Below are 13,412 nucleotides of genomic sequence, written 5' to 3'. Positions count from 1 at the left end.
ATCTTATTACTTTTAAAGAATCTGAAAACTTGGGGGGATTTCAAAGACTACATGTGTACTATAGTCTATTTCTCTAAGAATACCCTTCGTTCTGGTGGACTTCCTTGTGGCTACTGCATCACCCAGAATCGTATCATAATTGAACATAGTCGTAAATGTGGACAGCATGATCCTAATCTTTGTTTCTACATTTTCTTTCATGCCTTCAGTATTCTACAATACCAATCCTTTCTTTATATTGACAATAACACTTGATTTCACAGGCCCTAATATCTTTACATCAATTTATTTTGTCTTCCTACTCCTCTGGATTTATTTGGCCCAGCTGGATGTAGTCGAGGTGGTTGAGGTCTACATGTCTCCTGTTATGGCGCGAAGAACCAATGCTTATCTAGTTAACTTTATCAATCACTTATTCACAGCCTTCTTCACTGACATGCCTCTTTCAGAAATACATACCGCCTAGACTGTTCCTGATAATGCCATCAGATATTGCAGATGAGAATCTTTTGCACCTGTGGAGGCGGGCTTTTGCAGAAGAGCACTACTGCCACTTCTTCCGTTTTTCTGCCAGTTTTTCACCACACATCCTCTTAATTTAGGTTAGCTTGTACATATCCCATGATTAGATTCCTCCTCAATGAACAGAGAGTGGAAAGTTATGATCCCTTCTGGTTTAGTCTGGTGGAGGCATCCAAGCCACATCCTGATTCACATGTGGTCTAGTCTGAAGTCTTAGCTTTCGCAGCATCTGTCCTATTGCACCTGGAGCTAAGCCCAATAAAAGATCAAACTCTCTGTCCTGTTGCCATCCCTACAGGTTATACTTGCTTCCATGCTTGGTCCTGGGGTGGTACATGGTAGAAGTGGAATGTATGAGGAACCATGCAGTTCACCCCATTTCCTTTTAATGAATACCATTATTAATAGAGGTGGTCAAGTGTACTAACAGTTTAGGTGACATGAACTGTAAAGGTCTGGGGTCTCTTTTGCTCTGTCAGTGCACACTACACATAGCACTTACACCAGGAGCATATGAAAAGTTTGGCTGTTCATAATTTTGCCTGACAACTCCCATTATTCCCTCTCAGTATTGTTAGAAGTGAGGTATTGTAGAAATTGTAGTAGAGGGCCACCTCTGACTTCCCTAATACAGTTGTAGAAGGTATAAATGTTAATAAGTCCATTTTGTGAGGGTTAGCCGCTTTCACTTTTAGAATAATTGATCTTTGCTATCTGTAGGTCTGCTGAAAATATAGTAGAGAAACTTTCACGTGCTTCCACCCAGTGAATTAGATTTGTTTCCAGCATGGGCTGGGTCCTAGCTCACTGTTTCTTTTTGTTTGAACTGAGATTTAGAAACCTAGTCCTACCTCATATACTAACAGAATTCAATGACACAATTTTGAAATCCTAAAAAGCATCCCTTTAGGGCGATGGGTAGTGGATGGGAAGATATTTGAAGTCAGATGAATAGCCTTATTCAAAACCAAATCAAGTTTGCTTTATCAAGTCAGATTATCTATGCCCATGCTTAGGGGCCCTCACTGGCACAGCGGGTTAAACCTCTGAGCTGCTCAACTTACTGACCAAAAGGTCAGTGGTTTGAATCCAGGGAGCAGAGTGAGCTCCTGCTGTTAACCCCAGCTTCTGCCAACCTAGCAGTTCGAAAACATGCAAGTGTGAGTAGATCGATAGGTATCGCTCCAGCGGGAAGATAACAGTGTTCCATGTAGTCATGCCAACCACATGATCTTGGAGTTGTCTACAGACAACGCTGGCTCTTCAGCTTAGGAGATAAGCACCAACCCCCAGAGTCGGACACGACTTAGACTTAATGTCAGGGGGAAACCTTTACCTTTTTATGCCTATGCTTAACCTGTTTCTCTCTGTCCATGTGCCAAGAACATGGGAGGGCTCTAGATATTCTTGATCCATAGCCAGCACAGAATTCCCCTCAACCTCTTTTTTTTCTTCTTTTTTTTCTGTCCCCTGAGGTCAGGAAAACACTGACTGAATCCTCATGGAAGCTTGATATTGGAAGCCTTCCCCTCTGGATGTGGATGTTACTCTTTACTCTTAGGTCCCTTCTATGCTGCCATATTAAATGTAGATTATCTGCTTTGAAGTGGATTATATGGTAGTGTAGACTCATATAATCGAGTTCAAAGCAGATAATCTAGTTTATCTGATTTGATTATCTGGATTATGTGGCAGTGTAGAAGGGGCCATAGAGGGGGAAATTTGAAATTTCCTGTAATTCCTCAGTTGACCTCTCATGATAACCTCAAGGTAGCACCTGAAGAAGCTTATTAGTTAAATGGAATTGAGTGTATTTGCTTGGCTAAAGCCACTTGTTTATTCTGTAAAACATATTTTTGTTGTCTCACCTTTGTAATCCTCTTCCTTCTAGGGTGAAGCTATGATCTATATGGAGCCAGAAAAACAAGTCATGTCAAGATCTGCCGATGAGTGTGTGGTGGCTCTTTGTGATCAATGGTGAGTTGGGAATCAACATACAGCTACGTTAGTTGCATGTTTCCCACTTTGCTGTAACTGTTTTCCCCTGACTTTAGGTACTTGGATTATGGTGAAGAAACATGGAAGAAACAGACTCATGAATGCCTGAAAAATCTTGAAACGTAAGTTATGGGGAGCAAGAACAGAAAAACCATGGATTAAAATAGAGCCAGGGGACACAGTAAAGATGAATGCTCTTTTCTTTTCAGATTTTGTGAAGAGACAAGAAGAAATTTTGAAGCTACTCTAGACTGGCTGCAGGAACATGCATGTTCAAGAACATATGGATTAGGTAGGAAGAGCATGCAATGTTGTTCAGGAGTACTACTGTTTGATATGACTCATTTCGTTTTTAAAAAATCTGCAATATACTGTATAATGACATATAGTAAGACAATGGATGCAGCAAAGTGAGCCATATGATGTCAGATCATGATGTTGCTCAGTTTTTCATCTACAGATTCCCAGCTCTTAAATGGAAGTGCAGATTCATTACTGATCAGGACATTATTAGTTCAACTTCCTGTAGAAACCAATCATGTTCCTTTCAGGTTTCCCTTCAGAGCAGCCTCACCTTCCAACATAGTGATTTTCAGATGATGCCTGGTGAACCATCTTAATCTGAAATGTAGAAAGTATTATACTTATTACTGATAACTAAGGCATTCAATAACTATCATCCCAATAATTGCTGTTTTAATTTCCCCACCCATGTCCCCACCTTGGTTAGCCTAGAAACCTAGACTGCTAATTCACAATTAACATACTTTGTCATCTTCTAGGTACTCGTTTGCCTTGGGATGAGCAGTGGCTGATAGAATCTCTCTCTGATTCAACTATCTACATGGCCTTCTATACAGTGGCTCATCTCCTACAAGGGGGCAATCTCCGTGGACAAGGAGAGTCTCCAATGAGGATCAGGTAAGAAGGAAGGGGAAGGAATTCTTATCATCATTGTAACCACTTTCTGTTGATTTAGTTAGCATAGTGGATGCAGATCTTCACATATGTTGGATCTCTGTTAATAGACACTTTTCAGGACACCTGTAAATCTAACCACTTTCTGGAAAAGATAGTCATCAGAATTAGCCCTTATTTTTTACTGTTACGTGTACTTTTGATTTCCCAGGAAGTGAATAAAGTGATTGAGAATTGGGGCAGATGGTTTATTGCGTCCCCCCCTTTCATCTGCCATAAATAAATTAGTAGTCACCATCAGCTGTCTTGTAAACAAGGCGGGGCCTAGAGAGCCGCTGGCGGAGGATTCAAAGAGCATCCACGGGCTAGAGCCTCTCTTAAGGCCTACTCCGCGGCAATGCGTGCAGCCAGAAAGTCCTTCTCGACCTGGAGAGTTGTTTCGGGTGGTCAGGGAGTTTCTCCATCCCCTTGAGGGGGAGGGCCCCCCTGATCACCTGACAACCCGATGTGGTGTGTTCGCACATCACTTTGCAGATAAAGTCACTCGAATGCGCTCCGACTTAGATGCCGATGTTAATGCAGTACCAGAGGATGTAACCAAGGCACCTGTCTGTCAGGTCTTCTTGGATTCGTTTCGACTTGTTCAGCCTGATGACGTTGACAAGGTTCTTGGTGCGTGAGGTCGACCACTTGTGTCTTGGACCCTTGCCCAACTTGGCTTATCAAATTGGTCAGTGGGGGGTTGGCTGATTGGTTCACGAGAATCATCAATGCCTCTCTTCAACAAGGGCATCTACCATCCTGCCTCAACAAACCAATTGTAAAGCCTATATTGAAGAAGGCAAATTTGGATTCGTCTCTATTAAACAAATACCGACCAATCTCCAACCTCCCGTTTTTGGGCAAGGTCTTGGAGAGGGTGATCGCCTCCCAGCTCCAGGAATTCTTGTTTGAGACCATTTATCTAGATTTGTCACAGTCTGGTTTCAGGCCTGGTCATGGGACTGAGATGGCTTTGGTTGCCTTGGTGGATGACCTCCGCAGAGAACTAGATAGGGGGAGTGCATGCCTACTGGTTCTCTTGGACATTTCAGCGGTGTTCGATACCATCGACCATGGTATCCTTCTGGAGGCTCTCAGGAATGGGTCTTGGGGGCATTGCTTTGCAGTGGCTCCGCTCCTTCCTGAGGGATCACACCCAGTTGGTGAAGCTGGGGGATACCTGCTCGGACCCTTGGCCTTTGACCTGTCGGGTCATGCAAGGTTCCATTCTATCCCCCATGCTTTTTAACATCTACATGAAACTGCTGGGTGAGGTCATCCAGAGTTTTGGGGTGCGGTGCGATCTCTACGCAAATGACACCCAACTCTATTACTCTTTTCCACCGAACTCCAAGGAAGCCGCCCAGATCCTAAACCCCAGTGCCTGACAGCTGTGATGAACTGGATGAGGGCTAACAAGTTGAAGCTTAATCCAGACAAGAAAGAGGCCCTCCTGGTCAATCATGGGACCAATCGGGGTATTGGGTGGCAACCTGTGCTCAACAGGGTTGCACTCCTCCTGAGAACGCAGGTACGCAATCTGGGGGTCCTTCTGGACTCATCGCTGACGCTTGAGGCTCAGGTGGCCAGGAGCGCCTTTGCACAATCAAAACTCGTGCACCAGCTGCGACCATACCTCGAGAAGTCTGACTTGGCCATGGTGGTCCATGCCTTGGTTACATCCAGATTGGATTACTACAGTGCTCTCTACGTAGGGCTGCCCATGAAGATGGTCCGGAAACTCCAACTTGTTCAAAAGGTCAGCAGCCAGGTTTCTAACCAGAGCTGGTTATAGGGAGCATACAATGCCCCTATTAAAGCAGCTCCACTGGCTTCCGATAAACTGCCGGGCCCAATTCAAGGTTCAGGTATTGACCTATAAAGCCCTATACGGCTTGGGCCCTGCCTATCTCCGTGATCGCATCTTACCCTATGAACCGCCGCAGGCCCTGAGATCATCCGGGGAGGCCCTCCTCTCGCTCCCACCTTCGTCCCAAGCACGACTGGTGAGGACAAGGGAGCGGGCCTTCTCGGTAGTGGCCCCCCGGCTCTGGAATCTCCTGCCGAAGGAGATTAGGCAAGCCCCTACTCTGTCGTCCTTTCGCAAGGAGTTGAAAACCTGGTTTCAGTGGGTCTTTGAATAATTTTCTCAGGTGTACTGCCGACCCCTGGCCCGTAAACATTCTGAACAAGGATCATCTATCCCTAATAACAGTCCATGTCAACCCATCTGATTATGTATTCTTGTTCCTTCTGGTTATTGTGATTGTTTCTTATGGTCTTCACTGTTTTACGAGTTGTATAGGTCTTTAATTTTGTTTAATAATGAGTGTATTGTGTTGCTTGTAATGTATGCTTCTGTTTTTATGCTTGTAAACCGCCCTGAGTCCCTTTGGGGAGAGAGGGCGGTATATAAATTCTCTTTCTCATGAGTCATTTTTGATAATAACTCAAAGTATAGTATTAGCCTATTTATGGTCCACTACAGTTTGCAATTAATGGATTGGCCAGAAGAAGGTGGGGCAATGTTCTCTTTGAAATGAAAAGAAACATTGATATCATGATGAACTTCAACATACTATTGTATGTCAGAACCCTGCTACTAGAGCCTGGATGTGGCTCTGAGTTTCAGGGTCACTGACAGTGATAAGACACCTGCGTCCCAGGACTCGGAGGAGAAACGGCTGATGGACTTGGCGGGGAATTTGCGCGGGGTTTTACTGAGCGGGAAGAGACTGTTCAAATGAGGGGGAGGGTATATAAAGGAGGGTTGGCCGGAGCCTCCCATTCTTGGCTTTTCTGATGTTCATGTTTCCTACAGTAAAAGTTCCTGGTGATACCACAGAGAGTCTCGTGTGTTCATTCAGGAGCGGCTGTGGTGAGCTGACACTAAGCCAAGAATACGGACACCATCCCGCTGTAGCGGTGAGGTGTAACATGCAAGTGGAGGATGAAGAGCTCTTGGGCGCCGGAGGAGGAAGGTCGGAAAGGGCCACTCCCGAGACGGACGCTGAGTTCCACCAGCTGGCGGCCCTGGCGTCATCCACCGCTTATGCCCAGCCAAATGGGGTAACCCAGAGGCGCGGAGTGGTGCGGGGAGATAGCACCGGAGGAGAGGAAGGTTCACCTTCCCCAGGCCCGCAAAAGATGGTGTTTCTGGAGGAGAGGATGTCGGCGATGGAGACCACCCTGGCAGTGATGTCGAGGGCGATGGAGCGCCTGGCGGTTTTGGCGGAGCCGGAGCGAGGAAGGGAACTCCGGGCTAGCTCAATGTGGGACGTGAGCATGGGAAGCAGCCAGGGCTTTGCAGACCTCCCAGCACCGAAGGGAAGGGAAATGCGAAAGGAGCCCGGTGCCCGGCCCAAGATCCAAACGAGCCTGACGCGGGTGGAGGAGAGTGACGACGAAGGGGAAAAGCCTCCGAGAATCCCGGCTACGCTCCCAACTGAGACCCTGGTGCCCCTGGCGAATGCCGGGCGTGGCACAGGACAAAGGGAAGCAGCAGCGGGGCCCACTGGCCCGCAAGGGGGCTTGCGACGGGCGGAGAATTGGGGATTGCCACCACAGGGACCCCTACCGAGACGAGAGGAACTAAGGATCGAGTTTGGGGGAGAGTCCTCTGAACTGGATTTTTTCCTGACCACGGTGAGGGGCTATATGGAGGACAATGCTCACACTTTTAGAACGGAATCCAGCCGGGTACGGGCCATTGGTGCAGTGTTGAAGAGGGGAGCGGCCAGCTGGTACGTTCAACTGCACGCGCGGCGCGACCCATGTCTGGGGTCACTCCGACGCTTTATGGGGGCCCTGGAGACCCGTTTCCGAGATCCACTGGAGCAGATCCGGGCGAGGGAGAAGTTGAAGACCGTCTCCCAGGGGCAGAGGTCGGTATCTGAGTATGCGGAGGAGTTCCAATGCCTCGCTGAAAAGGTGCCGGAATGGTCTGCAGTGACAAAGATAGAACTCTTCAAAGAGGGGCTCAGGCGGGAGATCCTCTCCTGGGCGGTGCATCGTGATGAGCCTGACACACTGCGCGGATGGATTCAGCTGGCGGGGCGCATCGAGACATCGCTGGCCCAGGCGAGGAGGCACCGAGGAGGGCTACAGCAGCGGCCGCAGATGAAAGAGGGGAGCCGGAAGGAGGGATCAACCCCAGCCGGGAGGAGAACGGAGCCGACAGGGAACGTGAGCACCAGCAGGAGGGGCTGCTTCGTGTGCGGCCGTTTGGGCCACAGGGCTGCCGAGTGCTGGCAGAGAAAAGGGGAAGGCGGAGGCCCGCCCAAACCAAGAGCCGTGGCAGGGAAACGCGCCGAGGAAGAACCACCGATGAGGCACCACTCGGGGGGGTTGGTAAGTCAGGACAAAGCCATGATAGTGGTCCCCATTCAGCTGGAAAGTGGCAGCAAACAAGCAACCTGCAAAGCATTTGTGGATTGTGGATGTTCCAGGAACATCATCTCCCCTGAATTAGCCGAGGGATTGGGATGCGAAAGAACGAACCTAGAATCCCCAATAGCTTTTTCGCAGTTGGACGGATCCACAGCATCGGGATCATTAGCTAAGTACAGTGCCGAAGATGTAAAGTGTAAGATAGGGAGTTGGGAAGGAAAGGTGTCATTTGTGATATCACAAATAGCCAGCTATAATGTTATACTAGGCATGCCATGGCTGGGGCAGGCCAACCCGCAAATCAACTGGGAGGATAAGAGCATGATCTTCAGGATGAAGTTGGAAGGAGGGAGCCAGGAAGTGGAAAGGGAGCCGGGGAAAAGGGGGGAGGAAGACTCTATCAGGATAGCAGAACTGGCAGATAAATTACCCCCAGAGTATCGGGATTTTGTGGACGTATTCGATGAGAAGGAAGCAGACAGTTTCCCACCGAAGCGGAGAGTTGAAGTGAAGATAGAGCTAGTCCCAGGAGCAGAGCTTCCTAAGGCAAAAATATACCCAATGTCGGCTAGGGAAAAGGAGGAACTGAGAAAATACATTGATAAAAACCTAGCGAGGGGTTTCATAGAGCCTTCAAATTCCCCTCTAGGGGCGCCTGTGTTGTTCAGGCGCAAAAAGGACCAAACGCTGAGGCTCTGCATTGACTACAGGGGCCTGAATGCAATCAGTTCTGGAAATAAATACCCCCTACCTTTAGTGAAGGACTTGATCGCCCAGTTATCGGAGGGACAGATATTCACTAAATTGGACTTAATTGAAGCGTACCATAAATTGCAGATTAAACCAGAGGACAGGTGGAAGACGGCCTTCTCCTGTGCATTCGGATTATTCAATTATCGTGTGCTCCCTTTCGGTTTGTGCGGCGGAGGCGCCGCGTTCATGCAATTAATCAACGAAGTGTTGCATCCATTGTTGTACAAGGGAGTCTTTGTTTTTTTAGATGACATATTGTTAGTATCTCGGACTAAGGAGCAACACATAGAACTAGTCAGGGAAGTCCTGCAAAAGTTGAGAGAAGCAAAACTGTATGCGAAGCTTGCCAAGTGCGAGTTCAATAAAGACCAGATAGACTTTCTGGGGTATAGGATTTCCTCCCAGGGAGTGGCGATGGACCCTGCGAAGGTAGAAGACGTGAGGGGGTGGGAAGCCCCCAAAACACGGAAGCAGCTGCAATCCTTCCTAGGGTTCGCAAACTTCTATAGAGCATTTATCAAGGACTTTGCGCGCCTCACTTTGCCATTAACGGATTTGTTAAAGACTAAAGGTAGGGGAGAAACAGCCAAAGTGAAGGCCCCAGGGGCCAAACTGACCTGGACAATAGAATGCCAGGAAGCTTTCGAAGCCCTTAAAAAGCGTTTTACTGAGGAGCCTGTCCTACAGCACCCTGATATGTCTAAAGCCTTTGTATTACATTGCGATGCGTCAGACCGGGCATATGGGGCAGTTCTGCTACAGAAAGACGAGGGGGGGAACCTGAAGCCATGTGGCTATCTGTCAAAAAAGTTTAGCGATACAGAAAAAAACTGGCCTATTTGGGAGAGAGAAGCCTTAGCTATTCTAAAAGCACTAGAGTGCTGGAGACACTTTCTGGAAGGAAGTGGAAAACCGTTTGAGGTGTGGACTGACCATAGAAATTTACAGTATCTAAGATCCCCTCGTAAACTATCAGCGAAGCAAATTAGATGGGCCCAATATTTCAGCCGTTTTGATTTCAGACTCAGATTCTTCCAGGGGAAACATAATATACTCGCTGACGCTCTCTCTCGGATGCCTCAGCACGGGGGAGGAATTCAGGAATCTGAAGGGAGTATTTTTCTTGATAAGCAATGGGGCCTGGCAGTACTAACTCGAGCACAAGCGGCCAAAGAAAACAAACGTACTGCCATTTCCACGGGGGGAGAAGAAATATGGGAGGAAGAGTTGAAGCGAGCGTATGGAATGGACAAATGGTTACAAACAAACAAAGAAAAGGGAGAATTGTGTGGGGATTTGGTGTTTGTAAATAAGAAATTGTATATTCCTGAATGTTTAAGACGAGAAATGTTAAGGAAGTACCATGATAACAAGGGTGCGGGTCATCTAGGCCCCACCAGGACTATTAAACTGTTGGCCAAACAATGCTGGTGGCCCGGAATGAGGAAAGACGCCAGGGGATACGTCACGCAGTGTGAATTATGTGCAGAGGGAAAAACACCACCGGGGAAGCCCCAGGGGCTATTGCAGAAGGTGGTGGAGCCCATGAGGCCATGGGAATGCGTAGCCATGGATTTTGTAGGCGAACTACCCCCCAGCAGAGGCCACAGATACATTTGGACAATATTGGACCTATTCTCAAAACAGGCACACTTTGTGGCTCTGCCAAAACTCCCTTCAGCTGAAAAACTTGCTGATTTGTATGTGAAGCATGTATATCGCCTACATGGGTGTCCCGACAAGATAATTAGTGACCGGGGAGTCCAATTTACTGCTAAATTTTGGGGAAAATTCTTACAGCTGTTAGGAGCAGAAAGGAACCTGAGCTCGGCCTTTCATCCCGCGACCAACGGGGGGGTCGAACGTACCCAACAGACACTGTGCCAATTCTTAAGGATGTACACCAATTATAGACAGGATGATTGGGCGGACCTTCTTCCGTTTGCTGAGATGGCTTTTAACGGGGCCGTACATTCGGCCACAGGTCGTGCCCCATTCGAAATAGTATACGGACAGGAGGTGGCACCTTTCCCCAGGCTACCCGAGTGGAAGGAAGGGGAGGGCCAGACCGACGAGGAATGGCCGGCCAAAATCAAGCAAGGGTGGCAAACCGTGGTAGAGGCATTGCGGGAAACACAAAAGAAGTACAAGCTCTTTGCGGATCGTAGGCGCCGAGAGGGGGACAAATTGGGCGAAGGAGATCTGGTTTGGCTGAGCACAAAAAACCTGAAATTGGGGTTCCCATCCAAGAAATTGGCTCCACGCTATATAGGGCCATTCAGGGTAGCAAAAAGAATAAACGAAGTGACCTATGAGCTGAGGCTACCAAAGGACCTAGGAAAGGTACACCCGGTATTCCATTGCAGCCTGTTAAAAAAGTATAAAGGAACTCTGGACAGCGGAGAACAATAGTTGTGTTTAATCTTTTCCTTCCAGGACGAAGGGGAGGAGGACGCCATGTCAGAACCCTGCTACTAGAGCCTGGATGTGGCTCTGAGTTTCAGGGTCACTGACAGTGATAAGACACCTGCGTCCCAGGACTCGGAGGAGAAACGGCTGATGGACTTGGCGGGGAATTTGCGCGGGGTTTTACTGAGCGGGAAGAGACTGTTCAAATGAGGGGGAGGGTATATAAAGGAGGGTTGGCCGGAGCCTCCCATTCTTGGCTTTTCTGATGTTCATGTTTCCTACAGTAAAAGTTCCTGGTGATACCACAGAGAGTCTCGTGTGTTCATTCAGGAGCGGCTGTGGTGAGCTGACAATTGTATGTTTTTAAAATTTCATTGTGAAAGGTCAAACTTATCAGCCAGTTTCTAAACATCCTAAATCACTGCAGTTCTGGTTTTTATTTGGATGGGATCCCACCACTGAATATCAAATGCTGTAGACAAGGACTTTAAAAACTTTTTCTACTTGTGACTCCTTTCTGCCTAAGAAATTTTCCATGACTCCAGGTATATAGCTATATAAAATAGATATAAAATCAAGCATTTAATGATAATGAATCAACATTTGAAAGGCTTGTTAAACAGGCTGATTTTTCTTTTTGTGGAGTACAGCTGAAGCATTTTCTGCAGAGTGAACACTGTTTGTTGTTGCTGATTTCTGTGATTAGGTGGCTTTCAGAAGCCTTTTACTGTTGCCAAATTTTGTGACCCCCAACATTGAGCTAAGGGAACCCTATTTGGGGTCAGGACCCTTGGTTTAAGAAGCAGTGCCATAGACTATATTTCAAAGAAGGCAATGACAAAACCATCTCTGAGTATCTCTTGCCTTATGGAGCAGCCATAAGTTGACATGCAGTTTGAAGGCATATATGTGCACACACATAATTCCATTATCAACAGACAGCATGGCTCCAAGCAGGTCTCAGGTTGGAGAAGGCTACCACATGAGTGTGCCAGTCCCTTTTCCTCTAGCTAGCCTCAGCTCAGCATGGTCAGTGGAGGCCTGAGAACGCAAGACACAGATTTTCCTATCACTGGCTGGCTCACTCTGTTTACCTTGCTCAGCCCACGTGCCACTCCATTACTTTGCTGGGTGCATCTGTTCGTTTCTCAAAAGAAGAAGGAATCCTCATCCCCTTCATTGGCTAAGAGGGTGTGGGAAGCCCAACTATACAGGGTGTGCCATGTCTCAGTGGAGGAAGGAGTGTCCATCTCCTTTCGTGGCCAAGAAAGGGACCGGAAGCCCAGCTACATGGTGTGTCCCTGTCTTGGCAAAGAAAGGAATATTTGTACCCTTTCTTGACTGAGGGAAGAGTAGCATGGCCCCTTTCTTAGTGGAGGAAGAATTCTCTGTCTCCTTCCTCAGCTGAGAGAGTAACACGAAGCCTGGCTGTGCGGAGCATGCTCCTGTCTCAGCGGAAGAAGGAGACAGAAGGGGAACATGAAGATTGCATATACTGCAGCTGGGGCTTGCCATAGCTGTCACTGTTGTCTAGAGCCGTTTGTCATCCTGGTAGGAATAATGTTTATTTGTATGTTTTTTCAACTTTTGCAGGTCTCCTGTACCCCTAAACCCCACAAAAGTGAAAAATTGGCTGTAGTTAAAATCCAGCTGTTCCTGTGCCATATTTGGCCTGTTTATCCTATTACAAAGATGTTTGACCGACTTGGATATTTATATAGCTTCATCCTTTATTATAGCTTTCCATACCTGATTTTAGCTATTTGCTCAATAGCTATACTGACATGTTCTATTATTGCTACCTCACTTTTACCAATTTTGTATATAGTTCTCATTCCTTGTGGTTAGGAGTACAAGATCCTTCATGGAAGTAAATATCTGTGAGCAAAGGAATTAGTTTTTTTTTAACCTGAAAGTACCTCTCTAAGAATTTCTAGGTCTTCCAGCATGACTCTGTAAACTTACCATTGGAAGGATCTAGAGATTCCTAGAGAGAATAAAATCTGTGACTAACACTATGTGACACGATTCTTTCCCCTGGGTTATAGGTGTCCTTTCCTAATTGGTTCTATCATAAAAACATGAGAAAAGTTTATTAAACTGTAAAAACGTGTTTTTGCGGCCTGCAAAAAAAGGTCTAAAATGGCATATTGAAAAGTTAAAAATGGCTGCCACAAAAATTACGTTTCTGAATTATAACACCTACTTTCCAAGTAAGTAGTGCACAATTAAGGGAGCAAGCTTGTTTTCTGCTGCCCTGCAGACTAGGACTACAGGAAAGGAGATTCCACCTGAACATCAGGAAGAACTTCCTCACAGTGAGGGCTGTTCGACAGTGGAACTCTCTCCCCCGGGCTGTGGTGGAGGCTCCTTCCTTGGAG

General features: G+C 47.1%; 1 protein-coding gene and 1 long non-coding RNA gene across 2 annotated transcripts in view; both read left to right on the top strand.

Moving 5' to 3' along the window:
* Positions 1–2,401: 2,401 nt before the first annotated feature.
* LOC134294757 (leucine--tRNA ligase, cytoplasmic-like) lies at positions 2,402–3,478 on the top strand. The gene is made up of 4 exons (XM_062966415.1): positions 2,402–2,499; positions 2,577–2,642; positions 2,730–2,812; positions 3,303–3,478. Exons 1-4 carry the CDS (start codon positions 2,423–2,425, stop codon positions 3,443–3,445), a joined length of 369 nt encoding a protein of 122 aa, XP_062822485.1. The 5' UTR covers positions 2,402–2,422; the 3' UTR covers positions 3,446–3,478.
* Positions 3,479–11,390: 7,912 nt separating this feature from the next.
* The window catches only part of LOC134294761 (uncharacterized), a 428,900-nt gene continuing 426,878 nt past the window's right edge, over positions 11,391–13,412 (top strand). Inside the window, exon 1 of the long non-coding RNA XR_010001453.1 lies at positions 11,391–12,968. This is a non-coding gene — a long non-coding RNA (uncharacterized LOC134294761). The remainder of the gene's footprint in view (positions 12,969–13,412) is intronic.

The sequence above is a fragment of the Anolis carolinensis genome, unplaced genomic scaffold (genome assembly GCF_035594765.1).
Source record: "Anolis carolinensis isolate JA03-04 unplaced genomic scaffold, rAnoCar3.1.pri scaffold_19, whole genome shotgun sequence".
NCBI lineage: Eukaryota > Metazoa > Chordata > Lepidosauria > Squamata > Dactyloidae > Anolis > Anolis carolinensis.
The sequence above is the reverse complement of the archived record's forward strand: the minus strand, read 5'-3'. Positions and strand labels throughout refer to the sequence as shown.

Bases quoted from the DNA above. Each gene is read 5' to 3' on its own strand.
- LOC134294757 (XM_062966415.1), top strand. From the start codon at position 2,423: ATGATCTATATGGAGCCAGAAAAACAAGTCATGTCAAGATCTGCCGAT. The intron at 2,500-2,576 runs GTGAGTTGGGAA...CCCTGACTTTAG, and splicing joins GTGGCTCTTTGTGATCAATG to GTACTTGGATTATGGTGAAG. The intron at 2,643-2,729 runs GTAAGTTATGGG...TTTTCTTTTCAG, and splicing joins TGCCTGAAAAATCTTGAAAC to ATTTTGTGAAGAGACAAGAA.